Consider the following 13063-nt stretch of genomic DNA (forward strand, 5'->3'; position numbering starts at 1 on the left):
GGGCGCTATTTCAAGGAAATACGGTAACCACCATTACATGTTATGTAGACCAGAAGGAAGTGTTTTCAATTTAGAAAAATATATATAATATGACCCCTTTAATGCGCCTTATAATCCGGTGCGCCTTTTGTATGAAGAAAAACCTGACTAGACACGCTCATCGGCAGTACGCCTTATAATCCGGTGCGCCCTATGGTCCGGAAAATACGGTATATAGAAAGTTCTGGTTGTGATCCATATATTATAACTAAAATCTTCTACACATTTAGAATGTAAGTGTATTTGTAGTCTTTGCTGGCATATGACGTTGGTCTTTGTGTGCAGGGCGAGCGTGTGTGGCTTCATGAGGACGAGCAGTATCTTCCAAGCATCGTGTCCTCCTGCTCAGGCGGTGTGGTCGTCTTCGCCACGGACTACGGCCAGGTGAGGACCCCTTTTCCTTCTTGTACCGTACTCCTCCCTCTTCCGGTGCTAAAGCTAGCTTGTCTTTTGCTGAGAAGTTCACCAACATTGTTTGACCCAAACGCTTCACTTCAGCCAATCACAGAGCAGCACACATTCCGCTCGATCCGCATGTTGCCAAAACAACCAGATGAAGACCAGGTGACGCAGGTCAAAAATAAATTGTCACTCAGTTCATAAAAAAACAGAACACTTGGGGTGCAAGAGTTTCCTTTTAAGGCGTCAGGCTCCACCCAGGTGGCTTGCTAAGGTCTTTTGAAGTTTGGATTCCAAACAGCAAGTCAAGTCATCATAGTTTCACGCCGTGTCAGAACACACACTATGTCAAGCATCATGCTGGGTCGCGCACTCGCACCTCTGTGATAGTGTTTTTCTTCAGGCGAGCATGCCAATGTGCTAATTTGGTCATACAGGGACAACACCAGTGTTGGGAGTTGAAGGTCATTTGATGTGTATTGAAAATGTTAATAGGTAATGTCTGATTCAATCCAACATCAAACTGTTAGCGAACAACTGCTGAGGCTATGTCTACACTAAGCCGGATAACACCTTAAACGAATAATTATTTAGCCTAAGCCCCGTTTCAGCCACACTAAACTATCGTTGAAGGTCCCTCTCCTCGGACAATTTTTTACACGGGTAAGTGCGCCGTGTATTTCTTGAATCTCCGGCTCATAGCTTTGTATGATTTGATTTTTATTTTTATTAAGGATCCCCATTAGCTGGTTGCCTCAACAACCCACTAGTCTTCCTGTGGTCCACAATTCAATACAATTAGAAGTAAAAGCATATAATTATAATTACACAATACAGAAAAAAATAAAAGCATCAATAAGAAAACAGGCAAACAATTTACAGTCACAGAATAATAATGACCATATAAATATAACTACACGATATAAAACCAAACAAATCATCAACGAGCAAACTAATTTAAAGACTCAGATAAAATATTACTTTCTTTTTAAAAATCTGTTTACTTTCAATGCCGGTGAGAATTTGAGGCAGGTTATTCCAGAGCGATAAAGATCTATAAATAAAAGATTTCCGCAAAGCATTCTTCCTGGGACGAGGGAGTACAAAATGCCCCTCACTGGACGCCCTGGTATTATGATTATGTATAGTGCTACTGTGAACTATTTGGGCCATGAGAAAAGCAGGAGTTTTACTACTGGTTACTGATTTGGACAATATAAGAGTATTAGCTGACAACCTGTTCTGCACTGTTAGCCAGGAAAGAGAAGCATGCATTTGGTTCACATTGGTTCTTAGTGAACAACCAAGAACCAGCCTTGCTGCCCTATTCTGGACAATCTGGAGCTTACTGATCTCACCACTTGCAGCAGACGCCCAGACTGTAGAACAATAGTCCAGATGACACAAGACTAAACTCTTAACAATCTGACAAAGAAGATGTGGATCAACAAAAGCAGCACATTTCCTGGAAATAATATGGACTCATTGATCGTTTACAAACTGAGTTCGGAGAGAAAGTGACGCCAAAAACTTGCACACAAAGCAACACTGGAGGTGCGCAGGCGCACTAGGTCGCGTTGCACTGGCGGACGGGGGGGTCTTAAACGACCATTGTGTGTGTGTGTGGACAAGGATTAGGTTAGGTGGGATTCACCCTGGATAACCTTAGCCAGTTTAGTGTAGAAGGGGCCTGATTCAATCCAACATCAAGCTGTTACCTAACAACTGCTTAGTGTAAAGTCAGCCATGACAGTTGAATTGAGTTTTATGCTGCCACTCAAATGGTAATACTAGGTAGTCCTGGAGCGATAATACATTTTGCTGGACGATAAATTGTCCCACAAATGATTGCCGAAAAAACTATATTATTGTCAACATTATTTGGAGACCAAATTAATAAAGTAATCATAACATAGAAATGATGCAAGCGACCCTTTTATTTTTCATGAGCATTGATTACCATTTGCCAACAATATCTTATATCATAACCTGTATGATAACCAAGCTGTAGCTACATTGTTATTGTAAGAGCGAACACTGAGGAACTGTATACCGTATTTTCCGCACTATAAGGCGCACCGGATTATTAGCCGCACCTTCAATGAATTACATATTTCATAACTTTGTCCACCAATAAGCCGCCCCGGATTATAAGCCGCGCCTACGCTGCGCTAAAGGGAATGTCAAAAAAACAGTCAGATAGTTCAGTCAAACTTTAATAATATATTGAAAACCAGCGTTCTAACAACTCTGTCCCAAAATGTACGCAAATGTGCAATCACAAACATAGTAAAATTCAAAATGGTGTAGAGCAATAGCAACATAATGTTGCTCGAACGTTAATGTCACAACACACAAAATAAACATAGCGCTCACCTTCTGAAGTTATTCTTCATTCGTAAATCCTTCGAATTCTTCGTCTTCGGTGTCCGAATTGAAAAGTTGCGCAAGCGTGGGATCCAAAATGGCCGGTTCCGTCTCGTCGAAGTCATCGGAGTCAGTGTCGCTGTTGTTGTCCAGTAGTTCTGTGAATCCTGCCTTCCGGAAAGCTCGGACCACAGTTGTGACCGAAATATCTGCCCAGGCATTTACGATCCACTGGCAAATGTTGGTGTATGTCGTCCGGCGCTGTCTGCCCGTCTTAGTGAAGGTGTGTTCGCCTTCGGTCATCCATTGTTCCCACGCCGTTCGCAGTCGTGATTTGAATGCCCTGTTGACACCAATATCCAGCGGTTGGAGTTCTTTGGTTAATCCACCCGGAATGACGGCGAGTGTTGTATTTGTGTGCTTCACTTGTTTTTTGACACCATCTGTGATGTGGGCGCGCATAGAGTCGTATATCAACATGGACGGAGCTGTGTGAAAAAAGCCACCCGGCCTCTTCGCGTAAACTTCCCTTAACCACTCGCTCATCTTTTCTTCATCCATCCATCCCTTCGAGTTAGCTTTTATGATGACGCCGGCTGGAAAGGTCTCTTTTGGCAAGGTCTTCCTTTTGAATATCACCATGGGTGGAAGTTAGCATGGCAAGCTAGAACCACAGTGAAGGATGACTTCTCATTCCCTGTGGTGCGAATATTCACCGTACGTGCTCCCGTTCCACAGTGCGGTTCACAGGAATATCAGTTGCTGTGAAATACGGTAGTAATCCGTGTGCGGATGGAGAGATTGCGTCTTTTTATGAACCGGATCCTTGTCACTTAGTAGGAGCCATTTTGTGGTCTTTACAGATGTAAACAGGAAATGAAACGTACGGTGATATCCGCGCGTTTTTTCTTCTTCTTCCGGGGGCGGGTGGTTGCTTACAGTAGAAGAAGAAGCGCTTCCTGTTCTATGGGGGCGGGTGCTTTCCTTGGCGGTTGCTTGCGTAGAAGAAGAAGCGCTTCCTGTTCTACCGGGAAAAAAGATGGCGGCTGTTTACCGAAGTTGCGAGATCGAAACTTTATGAAAATGAATCGTAATAAAGCGCACCGGGTTATAAGGCGCACTGTCAGCTTTTGAGAAAATTTGTGGTTTTTAGGTGCGCCTTATAGTGCGGAAAATACGGTATTTGTAAAGTATTAGCCCACATTTAGGGCTGGGCGATATGGACGAAAAATGATATCTCGATATATTTTTACTTAAACCCGATATTCGATATCTATCTCGATATATTTTCCGGTGAAAATATTTATATAAAGATATATATTTTTGAGCGAGATTCACTGAAATTGAAGTGAATGACAAATGTACTATAAACAGTTAGTGGCACTTTTATTAACCCAGTTAGTCAAGATGGGTATTAGCAGCACAGAAAATAAAATGTTTAAGTAGCACAGAATTACATACCATAAATAAAATAGAAAAACAAAGAATGTATAAATAAAATAGAAACATATTCTTTCTACATAAAATAAATAACATAGCTGTGCAAATGATACAAAATGTATCAAACTCCGATAAAAAATAAATTTGCAGGCAGGCACTTTTTAATTCCCAGTCGACGATGTAATGGACTGTCACACACGTACGGTTCTGTGGTCCTACCAGACCACACGTCTGTGATCAGCGCCAAGTAAGTGACTTGACTTAATTGTGTGACTATGATCTTGTTGTTTGTTTCAAAATGATTCAACTATTCAATGTCAAAATATAAAGAGTAGAAAAAATAAACAAAATGTCAGCTACTGTCTTGTTGTAAAACACCAATGAAAATGAAATGTAGCATTTAGACAGGCTATACTGTAGCAAAAGTCATCACATGTCCACAATCACGTGTGTTCTCAAATGTGTATTCCATGTCTTCCACGTCGAGAGCAGTTTTGATTTGGGCTTACATGGTAAACAACTAAAATGTTGGCCATTGTTTTATCCAGACGCATACATTTGTCCAAATGTGGCTAAGTAGATGCATTGTGGGTTTCCTGAACGTGGTCTACATCGCTAAAGGAAAAATCTAAGGAAGAGAATCCCTCTGCCATCTTCCACTAGTTTTTTTTTAATATATAAATCGCCCGCTTGAAAATTCCCTCTTCTCTTTTACAACTCTTTCGTCGTCTATTGGGATTTTCCTACCTGGCTCCATTAGCCACCCTATGTTGCCTCTGATTGGCCTAATCTCAACCAATCGTGACTCATCATAGTAAACAATCAACCAATCATGGATGTTCTTATACGTGCAAGCACGTCTTGGAAGGAGGAAGGGGAGGGGTTTAGTAGCCCGTGGAGGGGAGCGAGGGAGAACAAGGAACACAACAAATAAGCGGCGTTTGGTCATTTTAATGAGAAATAAATTATATCGATATTACGATATTTTCCTAATTCATATCTTGTTCAAAAATAGATCGATAAATCGTTTAAACTCAATATATCGCTCAGCTCTACCCACATTTCATGTTTTGTTTAAACAGAGCTGTAATAACAAGCGTGATGTGCTGCATGTCTCATGATCAATATTATAGTGGCTTACTCTGCGAACAATTGTCTGTTTGGTGTAGCTGACTGTGGACCATTTCAGTAGAGTTTGGGAAGGTGGAAAAAAGTTTGTGCCACTGCAAGGTTTGTTAGCCGTTGTAAAGCATTTGTCTTTCGTTGTGATCGTATCCTTGATACATTAAGCCTTTCCATCCATAATAACATTTTGTGCCACTCAGTGCAGTCGCCATAGTTTGTCTCCAAGCTCCACATTTTCACCACCAAGTCACGTTGATCCCGACTCTCTCTCGACTGATGATGCTTGTCTGTTCCAGCCTTTCACCTTCTTTGTGCTCGCTCAGCTTCTATAACCAGTTGTTCATCATCTGTATATTCAGGTTAAAAAAGATAAGGTTGAGATTCCTCATTTGTACAAAAATATTTGTGTATTTCAAGGTTTGCCATTTTTAACAAACACAGGCTTTCGTTGCCGTAAGTAGGGAGTATGTTGCCATGTGCACTTAAATAAATGCGCACAGGAAAAAAAAGTCCCGGTAATACTTAAAATGATGTGCATATACAACATTGATGTTGGTTTTTGTAGTTGTTTGAGGGGGCTTAAGGGAACACAGGGGACTCCCGATAGCCGCAACAATTATTTATTTTTAAAAACCCAGAAAACCTGCAAAAAACATGTTTGTTTTTGTCCCTCATAATGATTGTGAATGATAGACAAAATAAAAATAAAAAAAGTACAGTGCCCCTTGCACTTAAATACATATGGAACATTTTGAAGTGCAGTTTTCTTCCCCAGTTGAAAAACTGGGTCTTTTTTTTTCATCACTTTCCAACAAATTCGTCCGAGTTGATAGGCTAATCTTGCTCATTTGTTGTGAAGTTGAAATATTCCCTCAACGGAACATTTAACTTTGCAATCATCTTTTGCCTCATGATTATTGTTATCATGCAGTGTTTCTTAGGCCCTGTCTACATTAAACCGGATAACTCCTTAAACGAATAATTATTTAGCCTAAACCTTGTGTCAGCCACACTAAATCATCGTTTAAGGTTCCCCTCCTTGGATAATTTTTTACACGGGTAAGTGCACCGTGTATTTCTTGAATATCCGACTCTTAGCTTTGTATGGACTCATCGATCGTTTCCAAACTGAGTTCGGAGAAGAAGTGACGCCAGAAAGACCGCTGCCCACACAGGAAGTGACGTCAGAAAGAATGCGCCACAGCCAGCTTCATAACAAGCGGCATCGTAATGCACGATTGCAGCTATTTCGGATACAACACATACCGCGGGATTGCAGCTATTTCGATACAACACATCTCAGACGGCAACACAGCAGTTGAGCGACTGTTTTGGATAAGGCCTGGAAGAACGGCAGAATGGTGGGATGTTTGTCAACGAGTGTGTTGTGCCAGAGGAACGACAAGAGAACTTTCAAATGTCCAGGTCAGCTGTGATTCTACTTAGCGAAAAACTTTGTGTATTTGTCGTAAGGGGAGACAACGAGAATGCGGGCTCCGTGGACGTGGGAGTTAACAGCGAATGCATTTGGACTGGCAAAGCAGACTAACAGTTATTGTCCGCGATGTATGTCGAGCGATTACTCAACGTCTAGTTTTGTACTCCATAACTATTGTGAAGCCTTGAAGTGGTTGCAGCTGTCAAGTACGACCGCCAATTTCAGCCTACAAGCAGAGTGTCCTAACCAGATATCTAGATCGATTGTTGTAAAATGTTCTTCATCACATTGTTTACTTTCACACGTCCATTAAAGATATGATTCATGTATGATGGCTCAGGTGTGATTCACTACAATAGTCTAACAGCTGCTGATGGTGAGGCAAGCAAGGTTTACTGTTAAAAGAAGAAGAAGAGTAGGCTACCTTGAAACATAAGGTCAGAGGTGACTACGACGCGCGCATTTTTCTCCGCGCATGCGTACTGGGTCGCAGTTCGCCGGCAGACGGAGGGTGGAGGGCAGAGGTGGGACCAAGTCATTGTTTTGTAAGTCTCAAGTCTTTGCCCTCAAGTCCGAGTCAAGTCCCGAGTCAAGACAGGCAAGCCCCGAGTCAAGTCCAAAGTCAAGACTGGAAAGTCTCAAGTCAAGTCCTAAGTCCGGCATTTTGAGTTTCGAGTCCTTTCAAGTCCTTTTAACCACAGACTAATATATTAACACAGATTGTGTATGCTTTTCAAACGCTGTATTTATTTATTAAAACAAGTGCATTTTAAATTGCAGGAAAGAAAATTGTGCTGACATTGCACTTTATAATAGCACTATTAACCAGTCATTTTAAACATTAACTCATTCCTTTACAGAACAAACACATTGAAAAATAAAGTGCAAATGTAATTATTTGTACAAAAGTGTTAACATTGAAAAAACATGACATATACGTGAACATAACAAAAAAGTTGTACTTTTTATATGTCAGGGCCCTATGCTGCATTGCATTTGCAAAAGACCAAATTAGCCAAGAGTCTGTCAGTAATTTGTGCACGATGGGGGCGTAGTATGATGCCACCATGGCTGAAAACTCGCTCCACTGGAGCACTGGAGGCAGGCACTGCCAAGATTCTCATGGCCACTCGGAACAGTGAAGGAAGAGTCTTCATGTTCAATGCCCAGAACAAAAGGGGGGAGAGAGTTGTTTTGGGTTGGTGCACTACTTGTAAGTGTATCTTGTGTTTTTTATGTTGATTTAATTAAAAAAAGAAAGAAACAATTTTTTTTTTCTTGTGCGGCCCGATACCAATCGATCCACGGACCAGTACCGGGCCGTGGCCCGGTGGTTGGGGACCACTGAGGTAAACAACCAACAGTATGTCAGAAAGCTAGCTAAAACGGTACACATATTCATAATATAGTATACATTTTAACTGACCTTTATTTTACTATTTTTGTCTTTTTTTAGGTGGCTAAAATACGCGGTGCTGCTGACCGCCGTCTAACGTTACGTGTGATATATTGACTAACGTAACCCTGCTTGAAAAAAATCACTGAACAAAAAGTATGAATAAGGTAGTGAACTGCAACAGATTCCCGTGTTTGCAATAACGTTATAACGTTAGCAGTGAGTTTACAGCCTCACTGATTTAACTACACAGCAAATAAAAGTCACGTTACTTAGCCAATAAACGTTATCTTACATTCAAAACTTACCGTTCTTTGTGCAACTTCAAATGCCGGACGAAGTTGGAAGTTGTTGCCTCTCCATCAGTAATTTTCGAACCGCATGCGTTGCATACTGCAAACCGTTTTGTGTTGACCACCTTGTAATTTTTATACCCAAACAAAATTATTTTAGGTATCATTTTTTGTTCACTGGCGTGTGGTTTGGACATGTCTTCTTCGTTGGTTGTCCTGCAATTTGATTGGATGAATGCTGTGTGATGAAAACAAAGTAGATCTAATTTGATTGGCTGTTGTACTGAGACCACACCAGCTGACACACGCAACGCTGATAGACAAGTACACAATGAAAAATACGGAGCGCTCCCGAATAACTTTTTCATCTTTGGGTTTTGGGGAAAGTAGCAAGTCATGTCAAGTCATGTCAATTCAAAAGGCTCAAGTCCAAGTGAAGTCACAAGTCATTGATGTTAAAGTCTAAGTCGAGTTGCAAGTCTTTTTACATTTTGTCAAGTCGAGTCTAAAGTCATCAAATTCATGACTCGAGTCTGACTCGAGTCCAAGTCATGTGACTCGAGTCCACACCTCTGGTGGAGAGGGTCTTAAACGGTAGTATTGTGTGTGTGTGTGTGTGTGTGTGTGTGTGTGTGTGTGTGTGTGTGTGTGTGTGTGTGTGTGTGTGTGTGTGTGTGTGTGTGTGTGGACAAGGATAAGGTTAGGTGGGATATAGCCTGGATAACCTTAGTCGGCTTAGTGTAGAAGGGGCCTTAGTAACAAATAGCAAAGCTCTGTCGCTGTCGAAAGCTAGCAGTCCCGCCTCCACTCGGACACAGCAATTTATCGATGTCGGAAAAGTTATCAAGTTCTTTTTCATTTATCGTTCTATTAATTGATCTATTTTCGACCCAGGCCTATAGCTGCAGTCCACTTCAGTGAGTATACTGTGATCATTTTGATCATTACTGTGGAACCGATTACAATATTTACCCACTTCTTCTTTCCTTTTAATGAAGAATTACATTCTAATTTTGAATTTGCTGTAGTTCTTAGAGTGAACACACTTAATTACTCGAAAGTAGTGTTGTCCCGATACCAATATTTTGGTACCGGCGCTAAAATTATTTCGATACTTTTCGGTACTTTTCCATACTTTTCTAAATAAAGGGCACCAAAGAAAATTGCATTATTGGCTTTATTTTGGCAACAAATCTTAGGGTACATTAAACATATGTTTCTTATTGCAAGTTTGTCCTTAAATAAAATAGTGAACATACTAGACAACTTGTCTTTTAATAGTAAGTAAACAAAGGCTCCTAATTTAGTCTGCTAACATATGCAGTAACATATTTTGTACTTTTCCATTTCATTATTTTGTCAAAATTATTGAGGACAAGTGGTAGAAAATTAATTATTAATCTGTTTGTTCATTTACTGTTAATATCTGCTTACTTTCTCTTTTAACTGTTAAAATGTAATAACCATTTATTCTTCTGTTGTTTGAATGCTGTACATTAGTTTTGAATGATACCACAAATTTGGGTATCAATCCGATACCAACTTGTTAGAGGATCATACAAGGTTCAAGGTTCAAGGGTTTTATTCGTCACATGCAGAGTACACCACAGTGAAATGCTTTTTTCCATGCTCTTCAGATATTGCGTACAGTGGGATCCAAACACTAGTTGCTGAATCTAATACACTAAATACAAAAAATACAACAATTTGAATAGCTCTGATGTACATAATTACAAGACAATAAGTTGCGCAATAAGTCCCAGTAGTTATGGTAGAAGTCAGTACAAGTAAAAGTACAGTAGTCACATACAGTATCAGTGCAATGTCAAATAGTATAACAGTATATACAGTATACACAGTATATACAGTATATATAGTATAGGAAGTAATAAATATTAAGGTGTCTACAGTTCTTTTGGCAGTTGAGTAGTGACAGTAGTATGAACATAGGTAATGGAACAGTATGACTTCTTTATACTCTTGTTTTTACATTAATTTACAGTCATTGAATGAAGAGTATTGTAGTCCGGTAATTACAGTGGTACATACATTGGTCATATTCAAAGTCCTCATGTGTCCAGGGACATATTTCCTGAGTTTATAAACATACTATAAATTAAAAAAAACAAAGGAAGATGTGATGCCAAAAAGTATTGACTTAATAATCATAGTAGTATCAATTAGATACGCTCCTGTACTTGGTATCATTACAGTGGATATTAGGTGTAAATCCACCCTTTTCTGTCTACACACATTGTCGGTTTGAAAATACTCCGTGATTGTGCGCTACCAAACAAGCTCGTCTGCTCATAAACCAGCAATGACATGACGTGACGACGACAGGGGGGGAGGGGGACCGGTACTTTTCAGAGGCGGTATAGTACCGAATGATTCATTAGTATCGCGGTACTATACTAATACCGGTATACCGTACAACCCTACTCGAAAGATTACATGTATAAGTTCTCAAGTGCACCATTTCAAACAGACTCAGTGTCGGCGTCACAGATAGGCCCCGCCCCCATGATAATTGAATGGTGATTCAAAGAGCAGCTGCTGCTTTTGATGATGAAGATGTTACCTGTGCCTCTCTCCTGAAGACAAGCGGACTGAATGATTCCATTTCCGTGTGGCTCGTAAAGTTGTCTGGACGTTCTACAGTAGGCCGGCCAAAGTTGTGTTGAGTGAGGCCTGAAAGCCCAAAGAGTACACGTGTAGACGTTATCATTTTTGTCATTTTGTCTACAAGTTGGAGTTCTGATCATGCAAGCAGTTAAGGCGAGCCAGAATGCTGACTCAGTGTGGCAGATCGTCCTCAGACCTGGACCTAATTCGGTTTCTAATTGCTCCAGTTGTCTGCGCTGAGAAGACAAAGCTGTGGGGCTCTGCGCTAAGCCTAGCGACAGATGCTTACATGAGTAAATCTGTGTGAAACAAAGTCAGTAGACAAGTAGGTGGGAGGTTGGGGGGGGGGGGGTGCGGATTTGAAACTCCGATTAGCCCGGATGAACGTTGTTGTTTTTATTTACACCGATCTAGAAAGTGAATTCACATCTACACTCACACAATGAAATTAGCCACCCGGCACACTAATTCTAAGAAGGCATGCAACTGTCTAATTACTGCAAAGATACGTAGATAGATGGATGAATAGCTAATGGCAGATACAAATTTGTTGAATAGAGAAGTCAGTTGTTTACTGTAAAGGTCATGTAACCATCAGGCAAGTTAAAGTGGTGTTTAGTGTGTGTTTGTGTGTTGTCAACACAGGATGTGCTTGTTTAAAGATTTACAAGCGGTCAGTCATGATATGACCTCAACAAAGCTTTAATTAAAATGACCACTCAGCCTCGTTAACAACTTTTACTGACTTCCCCCTGTAGCCACGTTCAAACTGGAATGTCAACAATGAAGATGCTGTGTGTGTCTGTGCGTGCAGATGTAATTGACTCCTGGGACAAAGGTGTCTTTTTCTTCAGGGGAGATCAACCCAAGCTGGCTTCACTTTGTGCGAGCGTGAGCAACATTTAGACAACATTTTTTTGTTGTGACTTTTGACACAAGTCATGCGTAGCCTCACTTGTGTGTTAGCGTCGGACTGACATTTAGCACTTGAACTTCCTGCTGAGCCCAAACCAGAACCATGTAGTGTAAACACTCACCAAGAAGAGTTCAGCGTCTTCTTGACAACAGGTGTAAACGTTGGACTTTCAGGTCTTGACCATCAGACTATCTTTTAGGCCTGTGCAATATGACCTAAAAATAAAATCTTTGATTTTTTTCACCAAAAATTAAGATTGCGATTTTTTTTTTTCACCTACTTTTTAAAGTTAAAGTACCACTGATAGTCACACACACACTAGGTGTGGTGAAATTACCCTCTGCATTTGACCCATCCCTTTGTTCCACCCCCTGGTAGGTGAGGGGAGCAGTGAGCAACAGCGGTTGCCGCGCTCGGGATTCATTTTGGTGATTTAACCCCCAATTCCAACCCTTGATGCTGAGTGTTCAGTCTTTGGTATGACTCGGCCGGGGTTTGAATTCACAACCTACCGATCTCAGGGTGGACACTCTAACCACAAGAAACCAATGAATGACTCACTATTATGTTAGATCCACTCTGGACTGGACTCACAATATTATGCTAGATCCACTCGACGTCCATTGCACCGGTCGCCCTAGGGCAGGGGTCGGCAACCCGTGGCTCTTTAGCGCCGCCCTAGTGGCTCTCTGGAGCTTTTTCAAAAATGTATGAAAAATGGAAAAAGATGAGGGGAAAAAAATCTATTTTTTGTTTTAATATGGTTTCTGTAGGAGGACAAACATGACACAAACCTCCCTAATTGTTACAAAGCACACTGTTTATATTAAACATGCTTCACTGATTCGAGTATTTGGCAAGCGCCGTTTTGTCCTGCTAATTTTGGTGGTCCTTGAACTCACCGTAGTTTGTTTACATGTATGACTTTCTCCGACTTTCTAGGACGTGTTTTATGCCACTTCTTTTCCTGTCTCATTTTGTCCACCAAACTTAATGTTGTGCATGAAAGGTGAGTTTATTGTTGA

The 13063-nt window shown here is 40.8% G+C and overlaps 1 protein-coding gene across 5 annotated transcripts in view; it reads left to right on the top strand.

The window, feature by feature from the left end:
- The window catches only part of myo10 (myosin X), a 166105-nt gene that overhangs the window by 76159 nt on the left and 76883 nt on the right, over positions 1-13063 (top strand). For all 5 annotated transcript variants that reach the window (XM_072915215.1, XM_061979123.2, XM_072915216.1 and 2 more), the window contains one exon: positions 325-423. In XM_072915215.1, the coding sequence (XP_072771316.1) occupies positions 325-423 (99 nt within the window). The remainder of the gene's footprint in view (positions 1-324; positions 424-13063) is intronic.

This window comes from Nerophis lumbriciformis, linkage group LG19 (genome assembly GCF_033978685.3).
Source record: "Nerophis lumbriciformis linkage group LG19, RoL_Nlum_v2.1, whole genome shotgun sequence".
In the NCBI taxonomy this organism is placed as follows: Eukaryota; Metazoa; Chordata; class Actinopteri; order Syngnathiformes; family Syngnathidae; genus Nerophis; species Nerophis lumbriciformis.